Source organism: Myxine glutinosa, chromosome 14, assembly GCF_964187855.1.
Source record: "Myxine glutinosa chromosome 14, kmMyxGlut1.1, whole genome shotgun sequence".
Taxonomy (NCBI): Eukaryota; Metazoa; Chordata; class Myxini; order Myxiniformes; family Myxinidae; genus Myxine; species Myxine glutinosa.
This window is the reverse complement of record NC_136274.1, coordinates 20360019-20375826: the sequence shown is the minus strand read 5'-3', so window position 1 is coordinate 20375826 and position 15808 is coordinate 20360019. Positions and strand designations below refer to the sequence as shown.

General features: G+C 45.0%; 1 protein-coding gene across 1 annotated transcript in view; it reads left to right on the top strand.

Annotated features, from left to right (window-relative positions):
* Positions 1-15808, top strand: part of LOC137439218 (multidrug and toxin extrusion protein 1-like) — a 183650-nt gene that overhangs the window by 88068 nt on the left and 79774 nt on the right. The window contains exons 9-13 of the mRNA XM_078767944.1: positions 3536-3649; positions 3749-3816; positions 7217-7325; positions 9147-9222; positions 9304-9373. Of these exons, the coding sequence (XP_078624070.1) occupies positions 3536-3649; positions 3749-3816; positions 7217-7325; positions 9147-9222; positions 9304-9373 (437 nt within the window). The remainder of the gene's footprint in view (positions 1-3535; positions 3650-3748; positions 3817-7216; positions 7326-9146; positions 9223-9303; positions 9374-15808) is intronic.

Genomic DNA, 15808 nt, shown 5'->3' with positions numbered 1-15808 from the left:
TGCTGAGATGAAGACTGATGATCAGAACGTCGGTGTCATCTGCCACTAAGATGATCGTCTTGTAGTGGGTAGCGGCGTGCTTTGCGTGGAGAAACATACGCGTGTCTGCTTCCTCGTGGCTACATTCGAGTGCTTGCACCAACTTCCACCTATCGCGGGTCAGTACCAGACATTTTTCACCACAGGTGACATACAGTGTTCTGTTGCCTAGCTTTTCGCGATTTGTTTCATGTTTCCACGACTCCGCCAGAAACACAACCAGTTTCTCCTTTGTCTGGCTGCAAGCAAGGAGACGCCGCCAGTTCATGATTTTGTGTGCGGGTCTGATCTCGCTGAAACTGATGCCTTCATTTGAACCGCGGTTCACACGCTCAGCTGCTTTGATGGATTCTTCTGTGTATGTGTCAAAGACAACATCGATGCACTCACTGCCTTGACCAGCGTGAAGCGCTGCAGCAAGGATGCGGTCAGATAGTTCTTCGAACGTGTCGTTCTCGCCATGCATCTTTTGTATGAGAGCCATCGCATCAATTATTGTTGCACTTCGCTTGTCAACGTTCTCGGCTGGTTCCACAAGACCTTCCATGTGTTTCGCAAGTGCAGCTTTGTTCGTTTTTTTCATTGACCCATCAACGTTTGCCAAAGACCATGGTAACGGCCCTAGTGGGTGACAAAGGACAAGTTGCATGTCGAGGTTCCTTGTCTTGGCGATGAGTATCATGGTGGCAAACAGTTGTCTGTCAGCTCTCAGGACGATCTCCTTGTTTGTGCCCTTCACAACTTTCTGCTTGATCTTACCAAAGGTCTTCAAGTTTAGCTTGTTCAATGTGTCATGAAAGCCTGTTCCCTCTTCAAGACGTTTCTGGAAGCTTTGATACGCCGCTTCCCCCTTTTGCAGGGTGTTGAGTAGGTCATTAGAAACGTCCTCCCTCGCAGCCGCTCCGGTAGATATACTGAGAAGACATGACGGATCATCGGCGAATGGATTGGTCCAGTCATTTTCCAGTAGATCACAGATAGCTGTGATGCCAGACTCATCACGTTTGATGCGAGAAGTAGACAAGTCAGGGTGCTTGGCGTGAGATGTGTCGCTGCCATTCACAAGGATAGTTTCTGGTAGTTGCCTCAGTGCAGTAGCCCGATTTTCTGCAGTTAGATAGTATCGTGACACAGCCCCTTGTCGAAGACTAAAACCTCGTGTTCCTCCAGCTGTTTGCGTATCTTTGTTTACTGTTTCTTCTGTTGTCTGATCAACAGCGATTCTGGCAAATGGATTCCCTGGTCTAAGCTGTACAGAGAAGTAGCCTTGATTGAAATGCCTGTACAACTCGGGGCATGTTTCGTGGAGTTGCGTCATCTGTGCATAGTACACTGGTAGATATCTAGCATAGTTCACCTTGTTCATTGCGAAACACCAAGGGATCACTCTTCTGACACAAGCCAAGTGAAGCATCCAGTCGCCTTCTCTATCCGCACGAATCAACCCCAGCAGGGTCTCTACCATATCAATATACATCATCCAGAAGCGAGCCAGGTCTCCATGTTTGGTTCGCAGAAAATGTAGGTATTTTGCGAACATGTCAAAGCTCTGTACACATGAATCATCATCGAGAGCAGCAGCGAGAGTCTCGTGGCAAACATCCTCCTTGATGCTGCGAATTTTGAGGTCAGTGCTTCGAATCTGGGGTTCCTTGTCAGGATGATTGCTTTCTATCCACACCTGGAAGCCCTTCCAAATAATGCGCATTAGTGCCTCGTACATCAACTTGTGGAGTCGCACAGCACGGTTGTATTGCTTGCCTTCCAGAACCCTGTTGATGGAACCTTCAGCGATTACTCCTGACTCAACAGCTACATCCCGAAGGCCTGCATCTCCAAACATTTTCCCAATGCTCGACATGAAGTTACAGATGGTATGGAAGTTCCCCATCATGAGCACGATTCTTCCATATCGATCGACATCTTTCCATGCTATTTCGGTCGCCTTAGCAAATAGTGCCTGGTCTAGCACCACCGGTATACGCTCAAGCTGAAGTGATGACATGATGTTCAGAGCTTCTCTGAGGATTCTGAGGAGGAGGACTCATCCAAGTCAGTGAACATGTTAGATGGCGCCACAATACAACTCTATAATAGAGTTGTATGTGGCGCCATCTAACATGTTCACTTTTAGTTCTTAAGCCACCCACCCCCCCCCCCCCCCCCTCAGAAATTAATCAGGTCACCGCAACAAATCTCAGACTGAGATATAGAATATAGAATATAGATATAGAATAGACTGACGTCACTTTCGGCACTGGGTTCTGTGGGTTGATTATCGGCGGGAAATTCCAACTGACATAGTTTCGGTTTGTGGAAAGTGCATGCCTTTTCATATATTTTTTGTGTACACTCGTGGTGGATGATATGTTTTAGTTTTTGAGTTATTTTTATAGACAGATAAACGGTGTAGCACAATGCATAATTTGGAAAATCATACCAGTGTTGTTTCACTAAAAAAAAGTACAAGTCTAATAATAAAATATTGAAAAATATATGATTTTTTTTCGATAATTGATTTTTATAATAATTAATCTAAAACAAAATGCTTCATATTATTTTTTATTTAGACGGTACACATCGGACGTATATTTAGTCGTCAACCGCACATCGATAGCTAGTATAGAAGTCCAGATACACGTGCAACAATGTACCCCACCAAATGGGCATTTTCGAGCTGGGTGGTTTCAAAGATGGCGTCCATCCGGGCACTAAGCTACCGTTCTCAGATGTCCATCACACCTTTTCTGACACTTGAGACATTGGTCTAATGGAAAATCATAATGAGAATTACTCCCCCGCCGGAGCATTCACTTCAAAATATGGCCGGTTGGCTCAAGGACTATTATCCCTATTATAATTGTGTACATATATTAGAAGTGGCTCAACCAACCGTTTAATTGAGTTGAATATATTTTGAAATATTATGAAAATAGGTCCATCCATTTTATATTGGGAAAGTTTTTTTTTTTGAACTAAAAGTCAATTTTTTATATTTTTATAATTATTTTAGTGAAAATCGGATATTTGGGAAATTTTGGAAAAAATTTTAAAATTCGAGAAAATCGTTAAAATATGAAAAGTAAATAATTAACTGGTCACTTCCGGTTTGTGGTGAATCACTTCCTGTTTTGGGTTGAGGCAGTTTCGCTTTGGGGACAAGGGGGATGTGGGGAATGTGGGAGATGTGGGGAATGTGGTCTGAGTTGGAGGTGTTCTGGAACTCTCCTTTTCTATCTACTGACGGGGAAGACCGGGAAAGACTTGGCTAAAGATGGTGGAAGAAGAAATGCGGGCAATGGGGTTAACAAGGCGAGATGCAGAAAATAGGGCAAAATGGAGAAGATTGTCATGGGGACCGCAAGGCTAACCCCCGCTCTAGCAGAGAAAATGGCCTTTAAATGCATGTTGTTGTTGTTGTTGTGTTGTATGCAGGAAGTTTTTAAAAAGTGCAATGAGCTTTTTTTCTCACATTTTGCTGATAACGGTGGTGCAGGATGGTCAATAAAGTGCCTGGAAGATTGGTGGCCTTACATGACATTGGCCATCCCAAGCACAATGATGATTTGTTTGGAATGGTGGATCTTCGAGATTGCAACGATTCTTTCCGGTAAAAAAAAAATTGAATAAACTGTTTGCAGTAAATGATTTATTCACAAGAAAATGCCTGAAAATGCACCTGTCCCTAAAAGCTTGTGTTTGTGACAAGGCATTCTGGGAATGACGGAACAAGCCGCACAGTCAACAATATACGAGCTTCAAACAATTACGTATACAGTGAGTTTTGTTGTTACGATCTTTAATCGTCTTGCAATGACATAACACCTGTCTATCCTCAAGTTGATTGATCTTTCCCATTTTGCTGAAGATGTATATATCTTATCCCTTTGTCTCAATCCATTTTATATTCTACAAGTAATACAGCACTGCTAATGTTCAAGTGATATGTGCTTACCAAGAGTGAAAGTTTTAAAGAGCCCACTTTTCCTTGCTTGCAAAAGGAGAAAATGGATGGATGGAAGAGGTTGAAAGAAGCACTTTTTAATGAATAAATGGCACAAATTATTTTTGAGAAAATGTTTGGCAGTGCATTGGTTCCGTGACATGTTAACATGTAAACATATGATTCGAAACGGAACCTATGATTATTTTGAAATGAAACTATGACGGAACTATGAAACTATGACGGAACTATGAAACTATGACGTATTTGAAACTACATATGTGAAACATATGTGAAACATATGTGAAACAATGAACATATGTGGAACATATGTGAAACTATGAAAACTATGACGGAACTATGAAACGGATGCCTATGATTCGAAACGGAACAAATTCCTTGTTATACAGTGCCCTTCATAAGTATTGGGTTAGTGAAGTCAAATTTGTTATTCTTGCTACATATATACTCAATAAATTTGGGTTTGAGATCAAGAGATGAATATGAGGCAAGAGTAGAGAAGGTCAACTTTTATTTATTCGTATGTCTATGTACATAAATTTTACCATTGTAGAACAACAGGTCTTTTTATGTTCAGTCCTCCCATTTTAGGTACCAGTCTGCATAAGTATTGGAACAAGTGACTGATAGGTGTTTCTTGTTGCTGAGGTGTTTCTTGTTGCATAGATTTTTCACACATAATATAGCTGTGAATGTTTAGTCTTGGTTTTTAGCCTTTGAATTTTCCTTGGGAGTCTGTCTTGGGAGTCAGTCGGCATAAACCAACATGAAGACCAGAGAAACTGTCTATGAAAGAAAGACAAGCAGTTTGGAAGCCGAAAGAAAAGAATAATTCAATTAGAACCATAGCATAAAATTTGGCATCACAAATACAACAATTTGGAATATCTTGGGGAAAAAAAAAACTTGACAATGGCCAGGTCGGCCGAGGAAAACAACTGCAGTTGATGACAGAAAAATCATCAGAGCTGTGAAGAAAAACCCTAAAACAAATGTCAGTTACATCATTAATTCAGAAACAGAAACATTTTGTCTGCCTATGTAAACGAAAAATGCCTCCAATGACATTGGGTGGTGCTTCATCTCGCAGCAAGACAATGGCCCAAAGCACACTGCCAATGTTAACAAGGAGTTAATCAGGGGGAAAAGTGGAAGGTTTTAGACTGGCTGTTTTACGTCAATCTCCTGATTTAAAACCAATGGAGCATGCATTTCTATGTCCAGCACTGTGCTATGTGCTTTGCTATGTCCAGCACTGTGCCGAAGTGCTGTGTCCAGTGCTTTTGCTTTTTTAAATAAACACAAATTTGGAGTAAACCTGCATGTTTGTTGGACATTAATCAATTAAAGAACATTTGGGATTTGTGACAATAGACCATATTAGACCATGCTCAAATACCAAAGGCAAAGTCACGCTTTTGATTGCCGTGGCCTTCAAAATGCGTGAAAATAATAAAACAGTTCCAATATCTCACGCCGTTGTAAGCCCCTGTTTGACTTCGTCCAGAATGGCGGCTTATGGATTGGGTCTCGTCTGTCTGTCCGTCCGTCCACGTGTGTGTGTGTGTGTGTGTGTGTGTGTGTGTGTGTGTGTGTGTGTGTGTGTGTGTGTGTGCATGTGTGCATCTGCAATCATATGTAGGAATTGTATAGATTGATTTTGTTCATACTTGGTATAAAGACAATACATGATGGGGTGCATATGCAAAACATTTTTTGCGATGCGATCAAATATGGCCGACTGGTGGCCATTTTAGTTGCAAAACACCATATGTTGAATACGTCCTTAACCATTTCTCATACATGCATTTACCGATGTTATTCAAACGAGGCATACAGATAAGGAATGATGGCTTACATATGCACGACATTTTCTTTCGAGATCAGATCCAATATGGCCGACTGGCGGCCATTTTGTTACTTAAACGTGTCCCCAATCACTTCTTGAACATACATGGTGTGATTTTGTTTAAATTTGGACAAGCATGGTACATTGGTACATGATGGCACACGAGTGCACATCACTTTATTTTGCGATCTGATCAAAGATGGCTGACTGGTAGAATGGAGGCCATTTTAGTTGTAAAACTAGAACGACACTCTTCGACGTCACGACGTCGACAGATATGCCTCCGCCCACATTATTATATCATGATAATACTTGTACCAAGTTTGATTAAAATCCATTTAGCTGTTCTCAAGTTCTCACATTTTACCTGACCTGACTTCTGACCTTTGACCTCTTGACCCCAAAATTGATCAGTTCATGTTTACATCATTATACATACCTGTACCAAGTTTGACTAAGATCCCTTCAGCCGTTCTCAAGTTATCGCGGTAATGAAAACCTATCACGGACGGACGGACGGACATCCTGAAAACATAATGCCTCCAGCGAACATGCCTTCGTCGGCGGAGGCATAAAAACCTGACATTGAGCACGTCCTCAACCATTTCTCGGACATGCATTTACAGATCTTATTCGAACTTGGCACACAGATAATGAATGATGGCTTACACACGCACGTCATGTTTTTTTTGAGATCAGATCCAAGATAGCAGACTTGCGGCCACATTTTGTTACTTAAACGTGTCCCCCAACTATTTATTGGACTTGCATGGACCGCTCTTGTTCAAACTCGGCAGAAAGAGCACACATGAGAGTGTTCATATGCTGAAGATTTTGTTTTGTAATCCGTCCAAAGATGGCCGACAGCCTGTAACTCCGTGCAGCAAAATTACTAAAACCATGGGGGCTATGACATTTTACCTCTTTTTCTTCTTGTTCAATACAATTCTTGCAAATACTGCATATTTGATAAAAGGTTCACAAACATTCTAAAGTTTGTTATGTACAAGAGTCTGACACAGTTAGGTATTCAACAACTTGCTTTGGGAGCTGACAACAAATATGCTGACAGGTTTACATTGTCGTTGCAAGTGGGTCTACTATTATAAAAGCAATCATGATGCATTTGTTATGTTTGAGAATTGTATGAAGTCACTTTAACGGATATCTATTATCTGGTGCAAAGTGTACAATTCAAACTTGAACCAATGTAAGTGGAATGTTTTTTCTTTGTCAGAAATTGCCATTAGATTTGATTTTTGCTTTGTCCACAAAGCTACAATGGTGACGTTTTTAAAAACTTTTTTTTGGGGGTTTTACATCAGCAACGTAGAACTGTAAATGAACGCTTGTGATTCACACAGATTCCGATGGGAGTATCAATAGCGGCAACAGTGCAAGTAGGCAATGCTCTTGGTGCGGGAAAAACAGAACAGGCCAAACTCTCTGCCAAAGTGTCTTTGGTTTGTGCACGTGAGTCAAAACAATACAACATTGATACGTTTAAAATGCTGGCACCAATACCGACTGATGTTATCAGAACAGGGAGCGGAACGGGCAATTTGATTTTAAATAAAAAGAAAATGTAACTGCAAGGCATCCAACCCAAAGTAGTGGAATGTAATTCTTACTCCAGTCACAATGTAACACTCTTTCTCTCTCTCTCTGTCTCTGTCTCTGTCTCTGTCTCTGTCTCTCTCTCTCTCTCTCTCTCTCTCTCTCTCTCTCTGTCTCTGTCTCTCTCTCTCTCTCTCTCTCTCTCTCTCTCTCTCTCTCTCTCTCTCTCTCTGTGTCTCTCTCTCTCTCTCTCTCTCTCTCTCTCTCTCTCTCTCTCTCTCTCTCTCTCTATCTCTCTCTCTGTCTCTCTCTCTCTCTTTCTCTCTCTCTCTCTCTCTCTCTCTGCCTCTCTCTCTCTCTCTCTTTCTCTCTCTCTCTGAAAGGACCATCTGGCAAACCCTCCTATCTACTTTTTTTTAGCAACCCTCTCAAATAAGTTCAGTCATTCAAACTCCTGGGTCTCACTGTCAGCCATGATCTTTTTGTGCAAGCTACTTTTCAAAGTTGGCCAACAAAGCCAGCCTCCGACTGGGAATCCTCCATTATACAAAGTCCTTCCTTGGCATAACTGAACTCCTATCCACCGACATGGCCTCCATCCACAGCTTGATGGAGTATTGCTCTCATCTCTGGGCTGGATCCCCTGCCTCACACCTTGCTCAGCTTGATACCGTGGAAACTATGGCCTTCAAAATCATTGGAATCTACCATGCTGAAGCTGAGTCTACGGGCCAATAACTTTCACTCTTCAGACAGGCCGGTGGTCTCTCTGTCTTCGATTGCCTCCTTTCTGGTCTTGCACCCTCTGCTCTAAACCTTGTCCAAACCCTCCCAGGTTTCTCCATGGCACACACAGTCCACCATCAACTCCCTTCTGATTAAACTCCCTCAATATTGTCCAACTCCGCGATGGTTGCTTCCCACCCTCTCTCTACTGTTCCTTTTGTCCTGTTATGTCCTGATCTGTTCAGTGTACTAGCTCTTCCACGATCCTTGACTCTATATTAAGAAAAAAAACACTGAATTTTTGGATTGTTGAAAAGAAAATTGCAAACTGTGTATTTGGGAAAGGATTGCACCGGTCGCCAATTACGTTCAAAAATGTTATGAATTTAGTTTTCCATTTTTTGTGTATTTGCCCCAATACATGTGAATAAGCCACTTGCACAGTCAACAAGAACGACACTCAGTAGAGCATCTACCTCTGCCAGTCTGAACAGTTCACACTTTGTATCCCACTACAGATAGGCCGGATCTGCATGTGGGCCTTAACAAGAATCGAATCAGCTGGTTCTTGTCACCTATCGAACTTATCCACCAAGTTTGTCATCACCTGTCCAAAATGTTTTTGAGATATCATGCTATATATCGTGTTCGGCCAGATCTCTCAATGTTGAAGAATCATTTCGAACATTCAAGTATCCGGAACCAGATCCTGGATGTTTACCAAAATCTCATCAATTCATCGTTGTCGCACACCCAACCTGACCACCATGTTTCGTCTGAATATGTCCATACTGTTTTTGAGATATCCTGCTCACAGATTTCACAGATTTCGGATTTGTTTTTTGTTTTTTTGTATAAAGAATCGAGGCTCGTGTAAGAGCTAAAATCTTTAGGATCCGCATTGAATAATGACATGCCTTGTACTCCTATACCCCAATTCATCCAAAGTTGTCGGATTGTCCGAGTACCATTGTTGACTGAAGATGTAACTTCATCTTTTTGTAATTTCAGTTTTCCTGGCAGCCTTCAATGCCCTCATATTGGTGTCACTGAAGGACGTGCTGGGATATTTGTTTAGCAATGACCTGTAAGTATACAAATTACCGTACTGCTTTTGCACGATATGTTGATAAATCTGGGCCTATGATAATTTGTTGTCACCCCTCAGGGATGTGGTGAAAATGGTGGCTTTCATCCTACCGCTCTGTGCTGGATTCCAGTTGTTTGATGGATTATCGGTAAATTCAGTCATCAGATAAACATTATTATTATCAAGAAACTGTTTGGTCGCATTGACACGACCCACATGAATGTATGTGCTGATTATGCTGGATGCAAGCTCCAAGAATTACTGAGTCATCAATAATTTGCATGAATCCATGTCTGTCACCCATATTGTTGCCAAACTCAGCATGATTACTAATTTAATCCTCCAAGGGTATTCACTTTACCAAAACTGTCAGCATGGGAAAGTGGCAGAATCGCAAGGCCTAACAAACTCTCTGAACGACATGAATAATTCATTACAAGAGAGGACCCAGAAAGAAACACTGAACAGAAAGACACCATAACAATTAACGAAAGCACACCTTTATATGGTGCCACACACACAACAACCACACACTCAAACCCCAGGCTGTTGCACAACTCATACATGCTGGTACAGCAAGCGAGGCCAGACAGCAGACAAAATCGGACCGTCTTCTGGAAGACGTTGGAAGACAGTCTGGTGCTGCCCTTAATTGTACAGATATAGATCGAGGCTCATATAGAAAGCTGGCAACAGATGGGAGTAGGTCAACATAGTGAGAATGCATGATGAAAGAGCAGGCACAAATAGGATGAAGAAACAAAAAATGCTCGAATGGAAAAGGATTGCAGGTCCATAGAGTGAACCATGGCATTGAGGCCCTGGAGGAAAAAGTAAGATTTCATGCACGTGACAGCTAGGTAGGGGCAGATAACGCGAATCTTTGTCCTGAGGTTTTTCATTTTGAGTGTACATTAATGAAAAAGATGCGAAAAAACATCTTCAGTATGAGATAAAATATGTGCCACATTCATTATCTCAGGCATAAGTGATAATATTTACCTCCGTCACCAAAGGTGGATGGAGGTTATATTTTTACTTCTGACAAGGGAATAGTGTGGGCCACCAACTTGGCAGACATAATGGGGACCTCATGGGAGTCAGTGTAATAGTGGTGAGGTGGTGAATTTTGGGGGGTTGGGATGGCGGTGAAGGGGGAGATCTTTGTGACGGCTTCGGTGATCGCAACCAAATTTATCACACAATGGGTGATATTGGTGAGTAAAATAGGGTGTAGTAATTTTGGGGGGAAAGTGTGGGAGTAGGGAAACTGAGTTCTCTATATTGGGGTCTATCAGCCCCATAGGCTGGATTGCTACCAAACGGCTTGCATAATGGGGTCCCCAATGGGGATTTATGGTGAAAAAAAAGTTATTAGCTTTTTAGAAAATGTTCAGAAGATGTACAGAAATGAGCGGGATTTGGAATGGGGGGCAGGGTATCTCGGTAACAACTTAAGTAATCACCACTAAACTTGGTAGCGATAGTGTACCCATGGGGGTATTGATGAAAGATTAAGTTATTAGCTTGAATATATTTTGAGATTTAAGGGAGTATTTGGAAATGTGGGAAGGGTAATCTATATATTGTCGCGACTCCGGCTGTTAAATGCTTCCAGCCCGGAATACTGACGTTAATGTCCGGGCTTCAAGTAGTCCACGGGGTGGACAAAGAGAACTCAATAAACACAACTGTGTTTTAACCGGCCTCTAGGGGTAGGCACGATGATTTATTGGCTCGATCTCAAAAACAATGGATGGTAACAGAGTGGAATACACAGCACAAAGCCTGCAGGAACTGTCGGCACCCGAAGCTCCAAACACGACACAGGCAATATGACTCACAGTTCCAATCTACGATATCCGGGAATCACTCGTTCTCTTCCGGAGTTACTCACTCTTAAAATACAGAGCTATAAACGATCAGCACAACTCGGCTGTCGTGAGGCTTAAAAAATCCCCGTTTTTTCTATTTTCCACTCGACGCCTTCGAGCCACGTCCGTCGCACAAGATGGCGGCCGGCTCTCTCACCCTCCACCAATCGCGTGCCGAATAGCCACCCAATCGCGTGAGGCTGAAAGGAGGTCACGTGACGTGGTGGGCGGGGCACTAATTTGGTGAGAACAAGGTTGTTTCTCACAGTCCTCCCCACCTAAGTAAAAAACCCGTCGGATAGACGGCGTTTTGAAACCAGTATTTGTAGTAGGTGCAAATCACATGGCAATATGATGGCGGTAATCGTTAACAGACTTATACAATGAACCAGGTTTATCCACAACACAATATTAAACACAATACACCGCATTAATATCTACCCCACAAGAGTTACACTTCACACAAAGCACAATAGAGAGACAAGGGGGCCAAACTCAAGTTGGGGAAAGCGTTTACAGGAGGGAAAACGGACCGAGGAGCAAATAGCGTTTCCCGGAACTGGTTTTGGGCAAAGGTCCGACAAAATCAGCGGCAACAAACTGGAAAGGCTGACTGATCACGGGGAGGGGCTTTAGGGGTGCCTTGAAAACCTTCACTCCTTTTCCGAGTCGTTGACAAATGGGACAGCTAGCGCAATAGCGCTTGATGTCTCGCGACATGGCGGGCCATATGAACTGATTCTTGACCTTGGCTAAGGTCTTGGCAGCTCCGACATGACCCGAGGAAATATTGTCATGGGCCAATTGCATGACTGACTGACGTTGCCTCCCCGGTACGACAACTCGGTGTCGAACCTTCCACGTCTGGGTGGAGGACATGTTCTTTGGGGAAAACTTATGCATCAGCACACCTGCACCATTCACATAGTAGCCTGTCCGTCCCGGCTCGGAGTCTTCTCCCATTTCCCAGAGGATGGCAAGGGGGGGATCGAAGTGCTGATCCTCCACTAAACTGGTTACCGCAGACAATGCGGGAGTGACTTCCGGCCCAGAACTGAGGTCGCTAACCGCCTCGGAGGACTGATCCTCCTCCCCGGATTTGCCGACCGGCGAACACGTAGCTGGGGTCCCCGTGTTACAGGCGGGAGCGGTCCCTGAGGAGCACGGCACCTGAGGTTGGCTTGACGGGAGGCTCGGGTGGACTTCAACTGACGCAACGTCACCGTCGGGAACTGGAGTCGAGGCGCTAGGCTCCTCGGGCCAGAGTGAAGATAGGTCTGACTCCGCCACTCTCTCCGCCTGTTTACTCTGGGATCTAGTGACCACCCCACAGGTCAGAGTCAATGACTCCTCCCTGGCCATGGCATCATTGCCAATCAGCAAGGAGACCCCGGGTACCGGGTAGTAGGGTACCACCGCACAGGTCATTGGACCCGTAAAAATGTCACTCCGGACCTCGAGGAGGGCAAGGGGATACCGGCCAGGAGCCTGGTTAATGCCCCGAAGGATGATATACTCGCCGGTATAACGCATCTGAGAGGCCGGAACTACCCCCGCCCGGAGAACACACAGTGTCGCCCCAGTATCCCGAAGGTATTGGGCCTCAAACTTCAGCACCGAATCAGGGCCACCCACTAAGGCTGTCCCTGAATAATCCTGATACAGAGGATGAATGGAATTAGCCTCGGTGGCAGTGACCTCTGTCACCGATGCCACCGTCGTGTGCGAGGGCCCAGTTGATGACCTCCACTGACCTCCCTCCGATTTAACAGCAGGGTTGCCTCGGTAGGCCGGACTAGCTGGGTTAGAGAAGCAGCGGTCTCCACCGTGCCCCACGCGTTTGCAGAAATCGCACCAGGGCCGTGCCCTGGCCTGCAGCTCGCGACCGCCACCAGTGGAGGGCATCGGAGAACCCTTCCCCTCGATCCAGCCGCCGGGCAGACGGGGGGCGGTCTTGATCGCAGAATCCTCCGTCTTACGACGCGACTGCGTGACTTGCAACATTTTGCACGCCAAAACATGTTTATCGATAAGGTTGACGCAGTCTGACAAGGAAACAGTGTCTTTGTCGACAAGAAACAACGCTAAGTCAGGCGGAAGCTGTTGATCGATACGGTAACGCACCAGGAGTTCCGCAACCGCTTGAGGTAACTCAACCTTGCTCCCCTTGAACCATCTCTGCAGCTGTTCCAACAAGACCCGCGAATGTTCCTCATAGGTTTGACTGGACTGACGAGTCCAACTGAAAAAATTACGCCTATAAATACACGCGGACACCGCATAGGCGTTCAAAATCTCGGCCTTCAATTTCCTGTATTTGTTTGCGTCCTCGGTTGCCATCCTCGCATATACCTCCCTCGCCTTCTCAGATAGATGGCTAACAAGATGGCCGACCCACAAGCTCTCATCAATGCCACCGGAAGCCAACAACTTCTCCGCCATCTCCAGATACGCTTCTGGCTTCGTGTCTCCCGTCCAGTCCGGCAAACGAACATGAACAGTTTCCGGGACGCTTGCAGCAGACACCTCTGCCCGCAGTCGTTCAGTCAACATTCGCAACTCATGCTCTCTGATGCGTTCAGCTTCCGCTGCCGCATGCTCTCTCTCTGCTGCCGCATGCTCTCTCTCTGCTGCCGCATGCTCTCGGTCTTCTCGCTTAATACGCTCTGCCTCTGCCCTGTCATTCTCCCTGTTATACATGTCGAGTTGTTGAACCGGAGTCAGCCCGGTCCAGAAGGTCGAACGCATGCATTTAGTCATGATGGGATCGCTTCCTAACATATCGGGTTTAGTGACCGGGTCAAGGCTGATTGCGTCGCTCACATCGCCACCCACGTGACTGTCAACATGATCAGGTTGAACTCTCACTTCTCTGGTCGATATAGCTTGGCTACGAGTTATCATAAGACAAGGCACAAAACACTGAGTCTAAAAGGAGGCTGGATCGAAATATTTCAGCAATATCTTTCACCACATGGGACGGCAATTCACCCAGGGGAGGCAAACAATATTGGGGTGGTACACGTAATTCAAACACAACGCTCTGTTGGGGAAATACGACACGAACTACACAATATCACCAACGCACATCAAATTGCCAATGAGAAAAATGCAACGTACAAATAACTCACGTTTTTTTTTTTTTTTTTTTTTTTTTATGTCGGTTTGTTTGGAGGGATCCGTAAACTATTCACTTATCCGGTAGTGAAGTACCACACAAGATAGCGTCCTATGGTGAGAAAGTTCCTCCAAGATGGCGTCTGCTGGTGAGAAGGTTCCTCCAAGATGGCGTCTGCTGGTGAGAAGGTTCCTCCAAGATGGCGTCTGCTGGTGAGAAGGTTCCTCCAAGATGGCGTCTGCTGGTGAGAAGGTTCCTCCAAGATGGCGTCTGCTGGTGAGAAGGTTCCTCCAAGATGGCGTCTGCTGGTGAGAAGGTTCCTCCAAGATGGCGTCTGCTGGTGAGAAAGTTCCTCCAAGATGGCGTCTGCTGGTGAGGAAACGATGAGCAGATGCAGGAAGATGTCGTCCACTGCAGAATTCCCGTCTCAGTTCGAATGTCTCTTACTTGAATAATCCTTGGACGAGCAACCCATTTGTCGCGACTCCGGCTGTTAAATGCTTCCAGCCCGGAATACTGACGTTAATGTCCGGGCTTCAAGTAGTCCACGGGGTGGACAAAGAGAACTCAATAAACACAACTGTGTTTTAACCGGCCTCTAGGGGTAGGCACGATGATTTATTGGCTCGATCTCAAAAACAATGGATGGTAACAGAGTGGAATACACAGCACAAAGCCTGCAGGAACTGTCGGCACCCGAAGCTCCAAACACGACACAGGCAATATGACTCAGAGTTCCAATCTACGATATCCGGGAATCACTCGTTCTCTTCCGGAGTTACTCACTCTTAAAATACAGAGCTATAAACGATCAGCACAACTCGGCTGTCGTGAGGCTTAAAAAATCCCCGTTTTTTCTATTTTCCACTCAACGCCTTCGAGCCACGTCCGTCGCACAAGATGGCGGCCGGCTCTCTCACCCTCCACCAATCGCGTGCCGAATAGCCACCCAATCGCGTGAGGCTGAAAGGAGGTCACGTGACGTGGTGGGCGGGGCACTAATTTGGTGAGAACAAGGTTGTTTCTCACAATATACAATGGAGCAAGTGTATGTATGTATGTATGTATGTATGTATGTATTGTTACGGGTGCGAGAGTAGCTCGGATCACGAGTGGGTGGCTTGGACTAGCTACTCGACCTCCAACCCTGAAGCCGACAAGCCACGGATAGACCCGACCAGTTGCTGAGGAACCACGGAAACCGTCTGATGAGGATAATTCTGTCAGGTTCCCTTCTCCAGGGCTCACATTACTTTACCGGTAATTTTACCCATCTTAGATGGGGAACCACGCTCCAGACTTCTCACCCTGTATCAATTTATTATGTATGACCGAGCAAAAGCATGGAGAGAATGCAGTGACACAAAGAACAGAACTTAACCCCGAAGCACGAGAGAACCCCTTACACCTTATTAACTCATCTAAACACAAGGCACACGCGCCTCGCTCATTCCAGGGAAATTAGAGAGAATGAAAGGGGAAAAAAGGGAAATAGGTTTAGGTGTGGTTGCAGCCTCTCGCTCACCAGACGCAAGCTGGTTGGCATACATTGGTCCCAAAGTGGAGGGTAGAGAACGGTAGTGAAAGAAGG